Genomic DNA, 21659 nt, shown 5'->3' on the forward strand with positions numbered 1-21659 from the left:
AAACATAACATAAAACCCACAGGGACCCAATGCTCTTAATATGCAAACATATCTAACTACTTTATTACCAACAGTGAGATATTAATTTGAAACACAGACTCTGAATATGCTCTATGCCAATTCGAACAGCACACACTTTGAACCAAGCAAACATTTCTGCATAATTTCATAGGTAATTGAACACCATGTGAACTACAGTTTCTAGGCTATTCAACACAAATCCAGTACAGTGCACTGATCAGGAGACAGGTAAACACGATCACCATTATTAAGACTATTCAGTATTGCTCTACTACAATATACATTTATTGGATCTGGTTTTGAAAACATAAATATCATTGTAAGTTAAACTGAGGAATGGTGCTGCAATTGGTCCACGCTGGTCCTGGTATTAAGAAAGTCCATTTGTAAGCACAATTATTTCTTTAGTACAATGTACATGCCATAGTCATAAATCTACTTTGACTAATATATATATATATATATATATATATATATATATATATATATATATATATATATATATATATATATAAAATCACCTTTTCTTACCTTCTAACTCATAAGCATACCTTAAAAAAACAAAATGCTAAAATCTTCAGCACAAACTGTACCAGAGCCCACCATTCAGTAGAGAACAAGGCTGCACTAATTTTCTTTTTATAACATTACTAGTAAATGAATGTACTTTATACACAGCACATTCTTAAATAACACCCTCCAGTACAATATTACTCTGTGAACACATCTATCTACATACAGCCGCTGTAGCAACAACAAGTGTGACCAGCAAACATTTGTACAGCCAGTGATAGGCAGCTTCTTTGCTTCTTTGTGAGCGGACTGCCAGTTCCAGGCGCTTTGGCAAAAACATGTTTGAGGCAAGGTTGGTTGTTAAGGCTCTACTGTAGCTGTGCTTGTTTAGTATTTACTAGACACCATGTTCAGTACAAAAATTGAGGCAATCCAAGGCTATCTAGAATCTTCTGGTTCTGATTTGATGGGCTTCTTCTCAGCAAGGTTTAGAACTCTGTGGCAGAAATCTGTGAAGCTGCCGTTGTCTGAGGGGGAAAAAACAAACAAGAAGCAGGAAAACCATTAGTTTTGAAGCAGCAACAAAACAAAACAGAGGTTCATGAAATGTCGCAGCCTGGCAAAACACACAAAATGTTATGACGTTCTCTTTGCCGGTTTTGCCTATAAGCTTGTAAGTTGACATTTACATTGTTTGTGGTTTTGCCCACATTAAAAGAAAATCCCCCCCCCCCCCCAACTCTCTACTTTATCATATACTGCAAGGAATCTGTTTGTTCTTTAAAAAGTGAAGCTGTGAAATGAAAAATAAATAATGAAAATGACTCATTTTTGGGGTCGATGCACCAATGAGTTAAAAGAGAAATTTGGAAATTGAGCGCTGTGGAAGCTGTTGTATATTAAATTCATAATATAAATTATAGTAACAATACAGCAATTGTGCTCACGAGACAACTTTGGTAATGCTTTTTGAATACAAATGCATTAATATTAAATCAGTTAACTAAAATGTAAAAGCTATGTGGGGAGAAAGATGGAGGAAACAGTTCTTCTTCATGGCATACTAACATGTGAAGAGCAAGCCACTAGCTGTCCACCAGAGTTAAAATCCATCTTTTTTTAAATCTCTGTTCTTGTGCAGTTGCAGTCTACCATACAGCCTTGTGTACAACAGGGCACTGGGCAGCACTGTGCCAGTTGGGTATGAGGATGCTGGCATTGCATGATGCTGACACAAGCCATGGCACGGTATGGACTTTCATACAAATCATGAAAAAAATGTGGCACGCTTTCATAACAGTGATAGAACAACGCAGCACAATGCTGCAGACGTCGTGGAAACGAGGTAATTGCCAAGTGTGTGTATGCGTGTGTGTTTGTGGGGGGGTTCTATCAAACTGAAGTCTGTATTTTTCAATATTTTACATAATAAAAATAAAAGCAGATCATTATTATTATTATTATTATTATTATTATTATTATTATTATTATTATTATTATTATTATTATTATTAGTAGTAGTAGTAGCAGTTGTATGTAATAGCATTCATTCACTGATATTCAAACAAAACAGCAGTACAACACACACTTTTATATTATTTTTTCTGCCCTGGCTGTCTTCGCCTGCCTTTTCCCATCTTCCCGCCTTGTTTCCGCCCGTTCAAAAGATCACAACTACCAGCTGGGGATTGGTCAACAGCTGTTTTCATGTTGCTTTCGGCGGTCCCTCCTACTGTGAAACTTCTCTCCACCCCTTTTGCGGATTGGAAATGGCTAGTTTTGGTTTCAAGATAAAGAAAATGCAATATGAAAACAAGCAATATTATCGCATAAACACTCTTTCACAAGAGCGATCGGGGTCTCCTGAAACCAAGTTCCTAGCTACAAAGTGGCTTTGTGTTCCCTCAGTTCAACTCTGTGACAAGACGTTCTGATCTCGGCTACACAATCCTACCTGTAGACTGGGCTTTCCCCTTGCTGGTGGAATAAAACCTTTTCAACTCGTTTGACAGCTGTTTTCCCAGGAGAGGCTCCTCTTCTGCTGCTGTCTGCTGCTGTCGGTGTCTCTGTTGACTGGGGACCCTCAGGTTTAATGGTTTTTCAACTGTAGAATAAAAACAAAAAGATGCTTGACATGCCACTCGCTGTAATAGCTGATTTTCATAGCCCAGAACATCTGCATTTGTTATTGTCAAGAAGAGTGCTCCAACAACAATTGAAACGCTTCACAGTCACCCAGCTGTCTGTTACTGCCAAATTCATTTATCAAGGTACAGAAGTACTGAATGAAAAAATGTACTACTGTACAAAGCAAGAAAGCTGTAATGCTGAACAGCATGTCAGATTACAGGATTTAGAATGAGCAAAAATAATTATTGTAATGTAATCTGACATTTAACAAATTAGGAAGCAAAAACCTATAAATATAAAGAATGACTGAGCAACTACAAGAGGGTCATTAGTAATGCACACTCTTGTCTCTTACGTCCAAGTGAGGAAAATAAAGTTTTTAAAACTGTTTTGTCAACAGGTAGGTCTAGAAATGTATCCTGTGGGAAACCACTCAGGAATTAAACATCTCTAGAAGGCATTTTCAACAATATGTTTCAATATTTCTCTTTTTGCTTCTTTCTTGTTTCTATGAAGTGTACAATACAGTCATCTTTCTCTAAGTGTTAAGATATTAGCCCACAAGGGTTATTAAAAAAAAGACAGGAACATAAAGGGAAACCATATAAAAGGCAACAAAGTGTGCCTCTATGTGTTTCATGTCTTGTAGCCGTAATCATGCTTCCGAACCTCTTTAATGCACCACACATTATCACTGCTATTGAAAGTGTAACATTGAAAGGAAAAGCACATGCACATATACGTTATGAAAAAAACCAAAAGCTCTTTGCTTTGCTGTGCAATACTTATGTAATGAAAGTACCTTTAATTAATGCAATGGGTGTTACAAACAGAAATATTATCGGTGCTGCAGTGTTTAATGGGAAAGAGGGTAAACTATCCTAATTAAAATAGGGGATCTGTAATATATAAAGAAAGCCATCCTACACAGATCCTCCTCACAAAGAGGTATCCTTCTTTCTTTTTGTTTCTATGTCCAATGATAGTGTGGCTAAAAGCTGCATAGAACACACAGTTCACATGTCGCCTCAGCTACTCCGAGTTTTTATCTTGTCTCTTCAATATCCCTTTTTCTGTTCATGAAACTCATAATGTAATAGAGATGAATCAGAAACTAACCAACTCAATACAGTTGTGAAACTGGTGTTGAAATCTCAGACATGAAATCATCAATTCATATTTTCTCAATCACTGTGAGTAAGTATACAACTTCCTGAAAATGTTGTGTAGTGATTTTTATATAGACTGTATATATAGGCTCGAAATGAACGTATACTTGGTAGCATGTTGCTACCCAAAACTCTTAATTTGCTACTAGTTTTGGTACGCTCTAGCATTTTTCTGATACCTTACGCTGCAGTATATGACTGACCCTGGGAGAACACGTACGCAATTACCGGTATTCATTCTTTTTTTTCTTTTTTTAACACATACATTATTAGTATCTTTGATAAAGCAGGAAACCATTGCTAACAGAGCTTCCCATTAGATGTCTGAGGTTTGTATAGCCCCATGTAGATATACACAAGGCCCACAATGCAAATTGTATTGGACTGTGGAGTACAAACACCTACAACTTACAGAACAATGTGGATACAACTTAAAGATATGAAGTTTATTTTATAGACTAAAGGAAAATTAAATAACTCTTAAAAACATTGCGATTTTATAAGACAACGGGCAATGACCCAAAGGATATTAAGTTTACTTAGTGTCTATAAAATACTAACTTAATCTGCCAAGGAAATTATTTTATTATAATGTTAACCCTGCTTTCACCCATGCTAAAAGTGATAGACAGATAATTACATAGATAGACAAGTATTACTTTATCAAAATATTGGACTACTGACCACAGGAGCAAATAGCTAGCTATAACATTTCCATCTAACATCTTCCTCGTTTTATCAGTACGAATACTAGACAAAATACAATCCTGAGCTGCATTCATTTATCTACCCGTTTTATTTTTCTAATAGATTATCAATACCTTGCGTACTTCTCCTGTTTAACTTGTGAAATGTGTGCTTTAACACAAAATGTTATATACATACACACGGCTAACTAATGTCACTTTAATAAAACAAACCCAACATATATATATTTTTTAAAAACCTTGGTTGATATCCCTTATTCTGTTATTACTTATTAGCTAATTTCTTCAAAACTGTATAGAATTTAAAAATGCAGTGAAAAGGCAGGATGCAAGCATACATATATATGAACAAACCAGTTAGTTTAACACATTGCATGAATCTTTTAAATTCACAGGTACCATGCTGGAATTAGCTTTCATTTTCAAAACAGCTCAATTGTGGTGGTAACCTTATAATTTATAAGGTCATACAAAGCAGGGTTCAACAACATTGTGGCACACATAACTTTTTTCTTTGCTGTCTTTATAGGTGTGTATGTTTTGTTAGTTACCAAAATCTCAATCAACAACTAAAGACATAAGAGGATAATTTCCTACCACTTAATTTGCATCGATGAAACATAACCTGGTTAACCATAATAATGGCCTATGAAATGCTCAGATGACAGATATGTTGCACTCTTGTAGAACGTTAAGGATAAAACAAAATACATTTCGACAATGAATGGCATTAGCTCCATTACTTAGTTGAGCACAAGGGGGTTTCAAAAAATACTTACTTATTTAAATATTACGTGATAGTTTGGGTAATTCAGTCTATTTAAAACAGAAGGTAGGTGTTTATTTTTTTAAAATTATTTTATATATAAATTATTAGTCAATTAAACCGCTACCGAATAAACCCGTTTTCCTACCTACTTTCCAGGCAGGTAGCAAACCCTCACTGCTGCCTTAAAAAGTGAACTTCTAGCCCTAGTATTCTCTCTTTTTTGTTGGACTTTCTTTTATGTGGAATGTAATAAATGAGAAGCAAAATGGTGAGTTTTTTTTCACTGTCATTTTACAATGCCATTATACATTTGATTTATTTGAAGTGTTTAAAGTTGAAATGTGTTTTTGTTTGTTTGTTCGGTTACAAAAAGGCACAAGTAAACCTTGTGTTATTAGTTTATGAAAATGTATCTATGGCCACTGTTTACTGTGAAGAAATGGCAAGGAATAGGGAAAAATGTGGTGTCTTTATGTACTATTTATTTCAGTAATAAACAAAACAACATTTAACTTGAACCGCTATTTGGCATCCTTTGTTTTGTAGTTAATTCACTGGGGTAAAGCAAGTCCTACACAACGTATTCTTTACTCCTGGGATATTTTTCTATTTTAACGTGTTACATATTGTACGGTCTTGCTGTTAAATAAAGACACACATACAGGGGCCATGGCCACGCCCCCTGCCGCTAATGCTATGCTGTCTGCCTCCGTTCAGAGCAACATAATGGCTTTTGTTACTTTTTGAAAAACAAACAAATATCCAAATGGATATTTAAATTATGAGCAAAGAATATGCGCAAAAGAAAGTGATTATGTAAAACAAATAAATGTATTACAAACCAATCTTAAAAAAGAGGATACAAAGAAAGAATTACAGAGTTAAGAAAAGTGGATAAACTAAAAAGAGATTAGCTATAAAAATAGCGATAACAAAGGTCAAGAGAGTCCCATTAGTAATGACTTACTCTAAACTTTTGCATAATATTTCTAAGATAGTTTGGAAACACTTGCAGATCCTATATAATTCAGAAAAATTGAAAAATGTATTTAAGGCTCCAGTTGTAGCATTTAAAAGAAGTTAATTTAGGTGATATTTTAGTTCACAGTAAACAAAAAAGAATAACAAACAGAGCAGATTCTACAAATACTTGCACTAGTACATGTAAAGTGTGTAAATACACAGACAAAAGTAAAACTATAATTAAACATAAGAACAACACATATCCATTAAAAACGAACAGCTACTGTAAAAATAGCAGTGTTGTTTATGGAATACCCTTACAAATTGTGATGAAATAAAATATGTTGAAGAAACTGGAACAACTTTACATAAAATAATTCAGAAACACCTTTCATTAATTCGAAATATGAACATTAGTGAACCAATAGTACAGCATTTCACCAGTGAAGGACATGACATAAATTATTTAAAGTTTGTAGTATTAGAACAGCTAAAATTAGACAATGCGACATATAGAAGAATAAAAGCACATGGATAATGAGACTCAACAGAAAAGAATGAACTAATTAACTCCAATAAATACATAAATAAATAAATAAATAAACAAAATTCATTCAAAAAGTTGTGCATGCTGAGGAGGTGTAAGAGACGAAAGGCTTTCTTTCTTTAAATGTGCTTTTCACAGTTGTTATTAATTTTTCAAAGCAAACTGGATTCTTTGTTGTAACTTGTTTGTTCAATTTCGGTGACTGCTCCTCCTGCACTGGAAAATGTTTTAATCCTAACCTGCAGCTCCTGTTCTGGTTTAGCAGTAATAGCTTGAATAACAGTGGCCAGTGTGCGCCATCGATTAAAGGCCCTGCTGCGCTTCTGCTGTTTACAAAGCGAAGTTGAGGGAAATTGGTTTGGTTGCACACTGACTTACCCCCCATCCAGACTACAGACTGCAGACTGCAAAATCATTTCATTAGCTCAACTGTACCTTGCCGCTCTGTCGCCTTATCAGCAGACAAACCATTAGAGTTGTGCTCCTCTGTACTGCGCTTAAAAGCAGTGGCTGGCAGACGCCACTCTGAGAAGTGCAGCCTCTCCTGAGCTGTGGCATTGTGAAGGAGCTCCATCTGCTTTTTCACCAGTCTCTCCAGCTGGACCTGAAGTAAAACATCAGCTGTTACTGTTCACAATATTGTAAATTATGTGACTGTCAAAAAAAATGCATTGACGTTTCGGTCATCATTTATGTCTTCGCCAGTGAGTGCTCCATGTGTCTATTTACAGTTATTAATTACTTACATAGTCATATATATTTTCAACCATAACGAATCCCAATATGCCACTCAACCATGAAGTCAAAATGTCTTGCTTTTATCTTAAAAACTCATTCAGTTTCACACTTTTCCTAAAGCAGGTGTTAATCAATAGTTTCATCTGATATCGATTTAAAAAACCAAAATGCTGTGTGAAAAGATATTTCCATTTCAGATTTGAACTCACCTCAGAAACAACATGCTCTCCAATGAGAATACTCTCAGGCTATTTGGCTTCACACTATGCTAAAAGCATACTAAAATCTAAATGAATTACTGGTCCGTTTTAGATATCTGTGCTGCACTGGAAAAACAAGCCTGTTCAAAGTACATTTTTGTAGTTAAAAAGGATCAGAGCTGAATCTTAATAGAGCTCTCTCATTGTTGTTTTATAATGTATTTGTTTTTAAGTCTTTACTTCGACATAAAAACTAAAGTAAGTATTGAAAACAGCGAGCTTCTCAATGCAATGGTGGCCAAAGTCCGTCCACCCACCCACGCACGCACGCACACACGCACGCTCTCTATTGGTCTTCTTTTTTTTCTTTTTACCTGGATATTATGAATCACCATTTCTTCACCTTTAGCCTTTGCCAATGTTAGTTGCTCTTTTAGTGCTTCCTGTCTCTGTTGTATGGTATGCAATGCCTCCTGAATATCAAAAAAGGGGTCCTAGAAACAAACACAAAGACATTAAGCCCCAAACCATTAGTTTATAGCACACAAAAGCTGACCGCATGTCATTCTCTGCGACACTCTGGGCAGATAAATCCCCTTCAATTAGACACTTCATAAGGCCTTAGCTATTCCAGCATCATCACACCTTTGGTTCATGCAGCAACATGTAATACATCTGGCAGTGTGACTTATTTTCTATGAAACTGCATGTTACGATTTAATTAACATTAATGTATTTACAGGCAAACCACTCAAATCAATATGCATTCAAGTGGTGGGTGTGAAGGCGAGTCGTCTTAGTTCTTGTTGACGTTTTTTAATTGGATTTTCAATGACAACCATTACTTTAAAATGTTCCTTTCGTAAAAAGAGCTTTTTCAAAGCACTGCACGATTGCAATAGCAAACAAGTTAAAAATTCAAATGAAAAACAATAATAAATAAAAGAAACAATATTTGCCAAACCAGCCCTTTGAATTTGCAGAAACGGTCCTGGCCTGGTAGAGGCCAGCCCTACATTGTTCCAATTGAGCAGGCCAAATATCTGACACAAACACTAATAATGTCTGAAACATGACTAAATACAACAAAACAGATTCAGCAGGCCTGATACATTGAGGGAAGATATATTACCGAAATCTGGAGCAGGGCAAGGAAAATCTCTTTAACCCTGGTACACAATTGAGCCAGAACATTTAGCCAGGTTCTGACTTACCCTACATACAATATCAAATTATTATTATTATTATTCAGAATAGACTGGCCCTCCAATTTCTGGTATAAGTACAAAGCTGATGCTATTCTAAATATAAAAACTGCCACCTACTAAAGCCAGTGAAGGCTATTCTGATTTTAAAATGCAGTCACAAATGTGACTGACAATTCAGGGTGACTGGTCATCTTTTCAAATACACTTTTTTTTTTTTTTTTAAATAATAATAATTACTTGTTAATGAGTCATGCAAGTTTTAGCTGTGGCCCTATTTCTATTGTGGTGAATCATGAAAAACTAACAGTGTGCTGGATATAGATTATTGAAAATAATCCTTTGTGTATGAAATAAACCTTGTAACAAAAGAAAACCAAAACCGGTATGTCACTGTTGTGCTGGCCAATCCTTTGTGCACCCATACCATATCAGGGCTCAGTTAGGAGAATTTCAGCTGACATTCTTTTCTAAATACAGGATTAAATCATATTTTCCTAACTGCGTTACTCTAATGGGTGGCGTCATAGTCCCTGTTAGTAATAGACTACCTTACCTAAGGTTACATTATGTAGTCTAAGATTGGTGCAAATCAGGGACTGTGAGTCCTTGATGACTATTTCAGTCACTCAAGCAGCCCCCTTCAGAGATGAAAATAAAGATTCCATGGCAGCCTTAGTAGAGTATCTGAGACCGTCTGGACTAGAAATTAGAAGAGACATTCGAATAAAATGTAGTATAAAGCATAAGGTAAAGGACTAAAAAATCCTTACAAATAAAGGCTTTTTTAAAATCAGTGTATTTCTACTCAATTAGAAATTCCCAATTTAACTGATTTGTAAAGGTAATAACCTCTTTTCACTTGCCGAACCTAAGCAACACATTTTCCCAAGCTACTGAAGCACTGAGGCAGGGGTCAAGCCTGGGTCATCTCCGTCTGGAATCGTGGGGTACCTGCGCAGTAGGGGGTGCTGAAGCACAAACTAAACCTAGCAGTGCTCCATGTGGGCCCCCAGTCAAGGTCAGCAAATCAAGATTCAAACGAGAAAACCCCCTCACATGGAAGTGCCTTTACTGGAATGGTCGGCAAGCAACTATTAAGATTTTTTTTTTTTTAGCTCTACTATGAATCATAGGTTTACTTTTGCGTACCTGCATACAATTGTATTGCTATTTGAGAATGCAGATAATACTGTATGTTCATCTAAAGAGATTGTGTATATTAGGGGCTAAACTGCTCTAAACAGGTTGAAAAAATAATTATTTAAACACCACACTGAGCGTTTTAACATTTTTACTTCAGCTAACCTTGGCAATGCTCTGTGTACACATTTTAAATAAATTTGCAGTGACTGTAAACTGCCATGGGTGTGGGTGATTCCTAGCGCACCCACTTAATGATGTCATGTGTACTTACATTATTATGGGTAGGCGCGATTGATCTCATCTGGGCTTTCCTTTTCAAAGTGGGTGGGAAAGTCAGTGGTGGGGGGGTGTGTCTTACATTGTTTTTTTTTTTTTAAAGTACAGACAGCTATTTCATAAAGACACTGCATAACCTTGCAAGTTTACTTTTCTATTTCATTTAATTTTATTTAGAAAAGCATTTATATTTAGAAATGCATACTATTTGAGTGTCTCTCCTATGCATTTGTTCCATTTATATAGATACTTCCAAGTCTCCCTCATTGATCTTTAGCCTAACCCTAACCCTAACCACCATAAGTTTCTATCTCTGACATATAACTCGCCATTTACTGAATACTCTATGGACATAGCAATAAAAAGTGTGAATCCTCGTAGGCCAACCTATTAAAATCCCCCCAAAAAGTTGCTCATGGTTTTTTTGGGGTTTTTTATGTTTTTTTCAGAAAGCAGCACAGATGCAGAAATATGAAGGGCATGGTTGCTTTTTCTATGGGTATTTACCAGATTGAAATGTGTTGTTTACAGCAACATGTTCTGGCTGCCAGCATTATGTTGTCCAAAACCCAAGTAAATTACATTATTTTTGAAGTAATAACATTTTGCTCACTTGTTAAGAAGCTATAGAATATTAGAGAGGCCCCATTGTACCGTATACAAATCCTAGTGACACCAGGATGTCCTTTAATAAATACTAAACAACAGTGGGGGGCCGAACACTGGGGCACAGCAGTCTGACATAAGTCTTAGTTATTGTTACTACCAGGCTACCAAACTAGAAATGCTGCTTCAAATAAATATTAATTAGTTCAATCATTCAAAATATATACAGTTTACGGTCCAGTGCTTTGCTACCAATTTTAGTATTCTGAAGAGAAGTTAAACTGTTACATTCCTGTGGTCAGTTTCTGTTATAAATATATTATGCATACGGTATGTGAATGTTATTTTATACAAGATTTGATTACAACAAATGTATATTGCTAGTCAACAGACATTTGCATCCAACAGAATGAACTTAACACATTTCCTAAATTGAGAAGTGCTGTTGTTAAACATACAGAGTGTTAATAGGATCTAATGTCTTGTGACAATTTGTCCTGATGGACACTCCTACACACTCAGCCCACAGGATTACAATCACATTCCACAAATAAAGAATGTCAACACTCGAGGTCTGATCCAAATATGAAAAAGCAACAGCAACACAGTGCACTAATACTGTCCTTTTTTTGTTTTTTTGCTTTGAAAGATTCAAATTAAAATAAATTACCTCTGTTTTTATTCTTTTGGGGGATGGTTCATTTCTTTCTCCACATTTAGACCTAAAAGAGCAATAACATAACTGTAATATATATATATATATATATATATATATATATATATATATATATCTGAAGTTGGTTTTGGGCAGTAATGCGTGAGTGGCTGATTAGCAAAGAGTGCATTACCAGCCCAAAACCAAAAACAATATTATTGTGTGATAATAATATTTTCTATATTGTGTTACTTAAAGCCTACACAAGTGAATAATATTTAAAAACAACCACCATTATCGCTATCTCTACAGCCAGTACAGTAAAACCGAGAAGAAATTGTAAATTCAAAATAAAGACATTGTTCAAAGTCTTGACCATATTTCTTTTTTTTTGTTCAAAATGGAATTTGAAAGGTGTTTGTGCAAGTACTTTTCAGGCATCTCTGGTTTCTCCTACTGAACGCAAATATGACCTTGTGAGGTTTATATCCACAAGTGTTTTTTTTTTTTGTTGTTTTTTTTAATCTCCTTAAAAACTCTTTTGTTATTGGTCTTAACCTCATTTCTCGTAATAGTTTGGTTGAATGTCCATGTTTTTATTTTGAACATATTATTTCTTCTCTTTTGCACTATGCTTGTTGTCGAGTGATAATGCAAGTTTTATTTTTATTTTTTTCATTGATGCCGACCAAGTAACGTCATGATGTCGGAACATGTATAATTACAAGACTATATTTGCATGTACGTGATACAATATTATAATAAAAATACACTCTAGTCATGGACTAATATGCCCTATTCAACCCTATGAAAGTATCTACTTTGTTACTGCTAAATCATATCATAATAAATAAATGCGGTGTCATCTTTGTTGTGTAGGCTAAATTCTGCAGATTACAAAGATGCTGAACTCAGCTCTATGGAGAGAGCATACCATACATGTTTGTACAAAGAAAAAAAAGCCTTTATGTTGACATTTCAATTGCAGCAAATCATAGAAGAGTACACAATTACTAAAATGAGATCATATCAAATCCTGAGAAGCTGTGAAATTATTAATTTATTAAGATTGGTGGGATATTTCAGTTCTGTGGCTACAGTGGATTTGATTATTGCATGCAGTTTATATCTAAATCATGCAATTGAACAAAAAAGCATGTTCTGTAGTGGACATACTTAAATGTGATTCTAATTATCTTGATTCAGGCACCACTGTGCACATGAAGGTGGTAGTAACAATGTTAGAGTTATATTTAGCCTATTTGGTGGTGCACAAAAATCTTCTAATGCACTTACTTGCTAGTCCTATAGGTGTATTTGTATGTGACTTCCCGAGAGATCTGCCGAGCCAGTCCAAACAGCTCGTCTCTCCGGGTCAAGAGTGCATTGTCCTTAATGCACATCTGGGCAGCAGCTTCATTGACTGTCAGCTAAGAACAAAAACAAGGCAAAAATAAACATGAAAAATCCATGCATTGTTTATTTCAAGAGCTGTACTTTTTAAGTGAGATCTGCAACATAATGCACATTCCAAGCATGAGTGGACTATGTTGCATGAAATGCTACACTTTCAGAGAGCAACACTCTTGAATTCATAATTATTACTACTTCATGTACGGGTATAGGCCTCAGGTGAGGGTTATTTAAATGCTCATGCAAGGCATTTATAGAAGTGTGTGTATATATATATATATATATATATATATATATATATAAATATAAGATATATAATTTAATAATAGCTATAGCATACTTTTAATTTTGTAGCTGCAGTGCCCCACAATTGTGTTCAGTTTTACACTAAAATAAAATGTCAGCTGTAGCAGGTTAGAAATAACACCTTCGGGGTCAGTTCATGCACATGTTGTACTGATGTTTTTCTGTAGAGACCAGGCATTATTTTTAGATTTCTTAATTATACACATTGGGGCAATGCACCTTTTTCCTGAACAAGACTGCTTCCTGATAAAATGCAGAACTCGCTGCCTCACTGCAGTGAGACTCAGAGCCCTGCCCTGTTTCCGTACCTCATGCAGCGTCAGGTGCTTCCCATCTTTCCTTTTGGAGTCGAAGCGCCCGTAGATGGCGCTGTACTTGCGGATCTCCTCCTCCTTGTGGGGGTCCTCATCGCTCATGTCAAAGATGTGGCCGATCATCTTGGCCAGCTTCTTGTTGCTTTTCAGTTGCTCTTTCACCTCTGCAGAGTCCATCTTTGGCAAAGCTGAGGCCATCCTGTCCACACACTCAGCCACCGACTGCACTGCCGCCGCGTCCAGACTCTCCAGGGTTTCTCTTGGAGACGAGGGGGAGCCCAGGTCTGCTGGGGAGAGGCTCTGCTCGCTCTCAGTAGCGTGGCTCCCTTGCCAGAACCTCGGCTCGCTGCCACTCTGCACGGGGGAGCTAGACGACGCTTCTGATCTGCTGGGCCCCACACAGGTGGCAGCAATGCTTTTGGGGACCTTAACGTGAGGTTCTCTGGTGTTATTGTTCCTCTCATAACTGCTGCCTGAAGAGCCCTCTGGCAGTTTATAGATGGGGATGCTGCTGACGGGCAAGGAGGTCAGAGGTTGATTGAAAAGAGCAGGGTTGGTAACCCAGTCTCGCAGGGACTTCTGCAGCCTTCTGACATGCAGAGGTTTGCTGGCCATGCCAACCAGAGCCATGATTTCCAAGAACTCCTCTTCTCCAGCCTCACACAGCTGCTGCACATCGTCGCCGCCTTGCTGGATGAAGGCTTCATAGTAGAACAGTAGGTTGGCTCTCTGCAGTATCCGGTAGAGCTGCAACTCCCCAAGGGTCCTCGGTAAAGTCGCCGCCATCCCTGACCCAAATCACAATCTCTTTAAAAATGTAAAAAAACACACAGTCAGTAAGTAGAGGGAGCCAGATGAAATGGTTGCTGCAGTTAGAGAACCAGAAAAAAAAAACTCTTGTCTGTTGGACTCCTTAACTGTTTTGAGATCTACATACCACACTCCACCTCTGCTATCCGTGGGTGGCCTCATACAGACTCTGCTTGTATTCTAAATGATTGTCCCCTGGTGTTGGCAGCAGCAATCTCGATAGCCGAGTGCACAAATTAATAAAATAGGGGGGGGGTCTCACCACATAATGGAAAATATCTCATTCTGAGCAAGCTTTGGCTAATTTACTTGCGGGAAAAAGTCTATAACAATCTGTAAAGGTGCCTGTCCTCCCACCCTTCAATCAGTTGCTAATGATCACTCAACCGGTCATGTGTTTATATTACCACTTAGAATTAATAATGGCTGTGCCTCTGCTTACATATCCCCTTCCAGAAATCACTTAAGCCATTGGATAGTTTTTACAACTTAAGCTTGGGTTAGACGGCACATTCAACAGCCAAGAGATGCATGAATTGTGATGTGCAAAAAATGCAATAGGAACTGCATTTCTTACAAAGTCTGCTACTGGTCCTTTCATGAGCATTCCCATACCCGCTTCTCAAGCCTTAATACTATGGACTACTTTAACTCAAGACTACATTTGTTTGGTGGAACTTGTAACATGACTTGTAAAATGTCTTTCTACATGATATAATATCAGTCCCTGTTGAGCCCTTGTCAAAAAATACCAAGACAAAAGAAATTACCAGTGTGCCTTCATGGCATTTTTTATCCTGACCTCAATAAGCCACTTCCCCTTGCTTGGGCTTACTCAGAGACCACCTCAAAGATCAAATATTCTGGTGACTAAATTAAATATGCCAAACATCAGCGAGTAATAAATTAGCATATCACTGGATAAAAATCAGTAATATGCAAATTCACAGGGTTTACAGCTTTAACTATCTGTTAGTAGGTACTGACACTCAAGTCATTTATGAAAGTTTGTTGTGGTAGCATACACAGGTAAGTGTACAGAGACTGTAGTAAAGTGTAGTAAATGCATGGGAACACCATGGCAGCATGGTGAATCCCAGTTATTATGGTAAAGAATGGTAGCATAATATCTGCATGGGTAAATGGTAAACTGCTACATGACTTTGTACACTGTTTTCATATTTCCATAAAAAGATAGAAAACCATAAAACTAGGGGGGCAGAGTAAGCAATTGTACCAGGATGAAAAGAATTACCTTTTTAAGTGACATTTCCAATAAGATCAGGTCACTATTTAAGTAAGGAAGCCATTTACAAGGAACTAATGATAAAGCAAATTGCAGATCTTGTTGTCTGTTGTATAGCAGACAACGTTTTGTCTACCCCAATGTAGTTAGTTAGGCATTTGAGAAAATGTGTGTCTGGTTAACTTAGTTGCTTGGTTCCCCCGATTATGACTGAAAATGTTACTTTGTATTAATGATGTTATATTTTATTTTCACAAAAGTTTTAAATATCAGTTAGGCCTATTTTGCAATATGTATACAAAGTAATTGCTTTCTGTTTGGCACACACATGGCAACTATTTGTATGATTTCCATACACATACCAAAAAATATATTTTCAAAAACTATTGAAACTTCACAGCCGCTAATAAACATTCCTTAAAATGTCAGGATTACATGGGTGCGCCACAGTTCTTAACTTGACTTTAATTATCCATGAATCCTATGTAGTCCTTAGGCCAGTAAAACAATTTTCAATCCCACCCAGAAACTCGCTAAAATAAATGTTTGGTCTATGAAGTACAACGGATGTGTGGGAAAATAGGATGACACTAAAGGACAAGTAAATAGGTGTGCATCCCGACTGGCTTAACTTATTTTAACAAGGTCACAGTCCTGAATTAATTATAAACAAATAAAACCGTACTTTTAAAGGAATAATGTAAATCAGATTGACGTTATATAACACGTTACAATTATTAAGCTGTACGCTCATTTTATATGTAAATGAGTTATAACTAAAGTTTTCAACCTTTGCATCTTGTTAAAAGAAAAATACTTTTTGATATGCGATTTGGGAAATAAGATGAAAAAAAGGGCAGGACTGCATTATTCAATGCTTTCTTCTTTGCACAGCTGCTCCTTAAAACGCCCACTTGAGCCTTTTCCCAGCTTTTTGGCTTTCTCTGGGAATCACCCACACATCAACAAAATCCACCCCGTCCTTCCTGTCAAAATGGGCAAGGCTGCACTCTTTATTATTATAAAAGTCACAAGCACATATACTAAAATATAAAGCAAAACCTCCAGTTAACCCCCCCGCCCTTGAACACCACAAACCTACAATAAACGATTCATAATTATTATTATCGTAATCATTATTAATTGCAAATGCACATACCTTTTTTACAGTTGAGTTGTACAATTTCTTTCTTCACTATATATTTTTTTCCAGATTTCGAGTCCTGTCAGAACTTGCAAAAATGATATCCCTCTTCTTGGGATGGAGACTTTTTCCAACTTCCCGTTGTGTATGGCCAATAGTATTCCGCACAGGATGATCCTGCCACGCCAGCAGAGCTGTGTACGCAGGCTTTGGTGGAAAACGCACCGATCACTGTCTTCGGGTTGCCCTTACACCACGTAAATGTGAGGGCTTAGTTTTAGTACGAAGGGCCTTGGAGCTGTTGGTTTCCCCCTCCTCCCCTCTGCTGTTAGAATTGGGATATTCCGCTCTTGCTTCATTGCACTCTAACTCCCACTCTGCTGGGTGACGCAGATCCTGGCGTAGGAGGCTGCGGGGCGTAGGAGGGAATACCAAACATCACAGCACATCAGCATGCAGGGAATCAGGCACAAACGCGCCTCGCTGACATGAACATAGGGAAGAAAGCAGAAAGATTGACCTGACCTGAAATAACTCGTACTCCACGAATTCAATAAAACATCTGCAAATGGCTTTCGGCGTGTATCAGTGTTTGATGTTCTCCTCCATTGATGTCGGTCATTTAATTGTATTTACCTGTCATAATAATTTGTGTTATCCGCAGTTCACCACCATACAGCGTCTTTCATTAGTTCATAATTACGTATTTCTTTTGTACGCTATTTGTAAACAAAACTAAAGCCTTTGCCAATTCAGTTTTTTGTACAGTTGGTCAAAGATCAGCGCTGCGTTTCTAATTTTCTTGTAAAACTAAAGTTTTACATACTTGGTGTCACAAAGCTCACGAACACCCACATGCAAAATAACAGCATACATCTTATTCTGATACTTGTTTATTATCATTTGGTTTCCTTTGACGACAATCAAATAAATATACCGGATTGACATGTTTCATTGAAAACAGGGTACATCAGAAACTCCTCAAGTTCACAACATTTACGATGACAACAAAACGTAGCCTGCTTTTATAGGATTAATACACATCTTATAAAATAAACCTCAAATGTTAACCGATGCGATCATGTGAAATGTTTCAAAACGTCAAAGTCGTACTCTGAGGATTATACGGTGTTTACTAACAGCTGTCATGCTATATTCCTCTGGATATATCATCTGGTTTACTCTTCATGCATTTCTGAAACAGCAATAATCAGTTCTATATTTTGTGAATAGGTTTTGTTTTTGTGTTTTGTTTTTGCCTAGAAAAGCTTTAGGCTTTTTTATTGATACTATGAGGAACACAATTGTTGCAGACTTGTTTTATGTTTTCAAGATAAACATATTGGGAATTTGGTTTTCTCATAAGTGCCCTGAAAACAGAACATTTAAACAGTACATTAATAGGGTAAATGCCCAACCTATTGCCTGTTTGACACTGTTGTATATACTATGAGTATTATCCATGTAGTTTGGTACATGTACTGTAAATCAGCAATAAACTGCACACAGAACATGTTTCCAGATGTCTAATGTTTTTAATTATTACAATGCGTTGTATGTATACTGTATTTTAGATTGTTGAAATGCATTTTATTGATGAACACTATTGTAATCAATGGAGTGCCTTGTTCTATATTTCGAGTTCCTCAGGAAAACAGGCGTAAATTTCTTGCAGAAACGTTGTTTTAATATTTATTTTGCCAGGTTACTGGTGAAATTGACTGTACTTTCCATTATATTTAAAATATTTGACATGTTGTAGCCAGACAGCATATTTAAATCAACACGTTAGGCAAGGCATTTTATAACTATTTTGTGTTGCTTCTGCACCTGGCCATGGCTTGTTCCAACATACTGCTTCCTGCCTTTGCATATTGAATGTTGTTCTGACCGAATTACAGAACTGTGTATATAAACTTGTGTGCCTGTTCAGCTTACTGAACAACACATACAAAGTCTGAGATGAAAATGCACAATACCCACCAGGGGTATCGCATGTATTTGGGCAGTAGCAACTACTAGTATTTGTTTAGGAACAATAACCTATAGAACAGATAGATTTGTGCAGCATTTCCTGGCATGTGCTGCTCTTTTGAGGGTGTGTATCTCTATGCACACTCCAGATGCATAATACCTGACAGGGAGGTTTCAAATGTGGTTGCTGCTTTGTGTGCGTCTAATTAAAAAAGGTAATGTTGAAGGGGTTCTACTGAAAGGATGCTTTCAGAACATAGGTTCTTACTTGTTGCACATTTCCTCATTAATTGAAACTAGCTGTGCCGAGAAGTAACAATGCAATTGTATTTGCTTTAAACAATCCGCAGTACCTTTCTTTTTTTCATGAAAGCCAGTAGCGTTACTCCAAATGATTAAGACAGTTTACAGTGTCATTCATGTCCAATGAATACAGCAAGCCAATTATTTTAGTTCTCTAGAAGCTAGAAGTTCTGTGGAATAACAAATCATGGCTAGAATTAGCTGTGACAGGAATTTTGTTGAAAAGCGGTGGAGTCATTCTCTTTGTTGTGGGAAATTAGTCATTCTACCTGTTGATAGATGTTGAATGAATAGTTCTAATCTTCAAAATTAGTGACAGTATTCCCATAAATATTCTTAGCTGCAAAGCCCTCCTGGAAAAAAAAAAACAACAACAGCGATATTCAGTTTGCTTTGTTGAGCATGCATGTTCCTTTACTTGGGAATCAACGAGCAAGACAAAAGCTCAGATAAAAGTGACAAATAATAACATTTATTAGATATAATGCTATATTACTACACTGTGGCTCAGGGTCTTGCCTTATGAAAGCCGTCCTCTTTTGAGGTGAGCCTCTGACAGCGGTCAGAGGGCATCCAAGTCTGGGTGATGGGACCAATCGACCCCCCTAGGGAGGGGAGACAGCTGCAAAGGGAGTGGTGGGGTGGAGGAGGAGAAAGAAAATCCAGGCAATTTAAAACTATCTGACAAACGATATGATAGAAAGGAGCTGTACCCTCTCCCCCAGAATCACGACAAGCCTCTCACATACAACCCTTTATTAAGGATAACCAGAAGTGCCATTCATTTTGTTAACAGAACCTAATGGGGCTATATGTTATACAAACTAGTACCCACACTGAGGTTTTTCTTTGTAGAAACTAATACTTGTATACATTACTCTTTCTGTTACAGTTCATAAAGCTAATAAAAGGTTTCCACAAATATCATGACACTGCCATTCCCTGTATGTCTCATATTCTGGGGTTTGTTTTCCAGTATCATATTTTAAATACTGGTTGTATGATGTGTGTTGCTTTTCAAGCCACCACCCTTGAGACTTACACAGAAGGAATATCAGTGTTAAAGGTAAGATATAAACCAGCGATGATGTCCTTTACATTACTTAAATGTAACAATGCTGTCTTTTTTGGTAATGGGAGCCAGCAGTGAAATGCATTCCCTTTAGAAGATAGCAGTGACCTGCTCTTTGCTAGAGCTCATCACTGATGTAGCCCAGTGCCATTTCCTTGACATTGTAAATTCATACTTTATTCCCTGATTCACGTCAATGCACCCAATGTATTACAGTCATCCTAAGAATGTGTCAGCCTTTTGGAGTCATCCTCCTTCTCTATGTCAGGCATAGGGTCAGGTTTTGCTTAGTAGTATTTCTAGCTTTGAAGCTAAGCTAAGCTTTGAATGCACAAACGCTGACATTTTCACAAGCAACAAGTTTGTTTCTGTACATAGAGTATATTATTGCACAACTGGCGGATTCAGTCCCTAAGTGAGAGTCATGTAGGTTGGCCAGATAGCTCTGTGTTCACCCTAACGGTTTGGGGAGTCTTTTAAACTCGCATCACAATCTGGTAAGTGTAAACCTGTTTCTCTTAAAGAAAACAAACAAGTGAAAGGTACCTGAGATAGTTTAAATGTACCAGAATAGATTCAGATGGAAGTTTAAAAAATTGAACTGTCCCAAACTGTCCCATGGAGTCATATGGTTACTCTAGGGTCATACCTGTAAATAATTGGTGGTTTTTTTTGTTTGCTGTTCTATGGTTGTTGGCAGGGATTGGGTTAACTCCTGTCCCTGCCAAAAACATGTGAGATTGTGGATGCTCCTTAATAGAATAATCGGTGCTAATTGGGAGCAGCCCCATTCTATATAAGGATAGCCCAGGGCTCTGTTCAGGAGGAAGGAGTTTGGTGAGTTTGTGTTTTGTTGTTTGTTCAGTGAAGGTGAATGCCCAGCCTGACAGCGTTTTTTTGTGGATCCTCCCAATTAACACCAATTATTCTATTAAGGAGCAGACACAGTCCCACAGGAATTAACCACATCCCTACCAACTACCACCAAAACACAAACAAAAAAACACCAGTTATTTACAGGCAAAGCTCTAGCTCTAATTCCACTAATTCAATTCACTTCACTTACCTCTTCAAATCCAGCAATTCCAATTCAGTTTTGTTTTCCCAATTCAAACTAAATTAAAATTATTTTATCTCAAATTCCAATTATATAAATCCATGTGGTCAATTTCAAATAGTGGTCCGTATTTACCCTGCTATTTTAGGACAGGACTGGTTAAGGAGAGTTTTTTAAACTACTCACAAAACTCACAGAAGCTTCACAATGGCAAAATACAAGGTTAAGTGGTGAAATTGTGAGATACTGAAGAGAATGGAAGATGTAATTTTGCACTTTAAAGCTTCAGTGAGTTTTGTGAGTAGTGTAACAAACTGCCATTAACCACTCAATCACAATCCATGACATTTCTTAATTTTGTATCAACAACATCAC

The 21659-nt window shown here is 37.0% G+C and overlaps 1 protein-coding gene across 2 annotated transcripts; it reads right to left on the reverse strand.

The window, feature by feature from the left end:
• Positions 1-521: 521 nt before the first annotated feature.
• Positions 522-17243, reverse strand: LOC121322147 (NGFI-A-binding protein 1-like). 2 transcript variants are annotated; one of them, XM_041261702.1, is made up of 8 exons: positions 16894-17235; positions 13673-14485; positions 12942-13075; positions 11661-11712; positions 8132-8251; positions 7255-7423; positions 2489-2638; positions 522-1061 (listed from the first exon to the last, which is right to left on the reverse strand). In XM_041261702.1, the coding sequence occupies exons 2-8, from the start codon at positions 14462-14464 to the stop codon at positions 973-975; spliced, it is 1506 nt and encodes a 501-aa protein (XP_041117636.1). In that variant the 5' UTR covers positions 14465-14485; positions 16894-17235; the 3' UTR covers positions 522-972. The 2 variants fall into 2 exon arrangements, with proteins under 2 accessions (XP_041117636.1, XP_041117637.1); XM_041261703.1 differs by lacking the exon at positions 522-1061 and adding an exon at positions 2110-2307 and having other exon boundaries at positions 16894-17243.
• Positions 17244-21659: the final 4416 nt, after the last annotated feature.

Source organism: Polyodon spathula, chromosome 10 (assembly GCF_017654505.1).
Source record: "Polyodon spathula isolate WHYD16114869_AA chromosome 10, ASM1765450v1, whole genome shotgun sequence".
NCBI lineage: Eukaryota > Metazoa > Chordata > Actinopteri > Acipenseriformes > Polyodontidae > Polyodon > Polyodon spathula.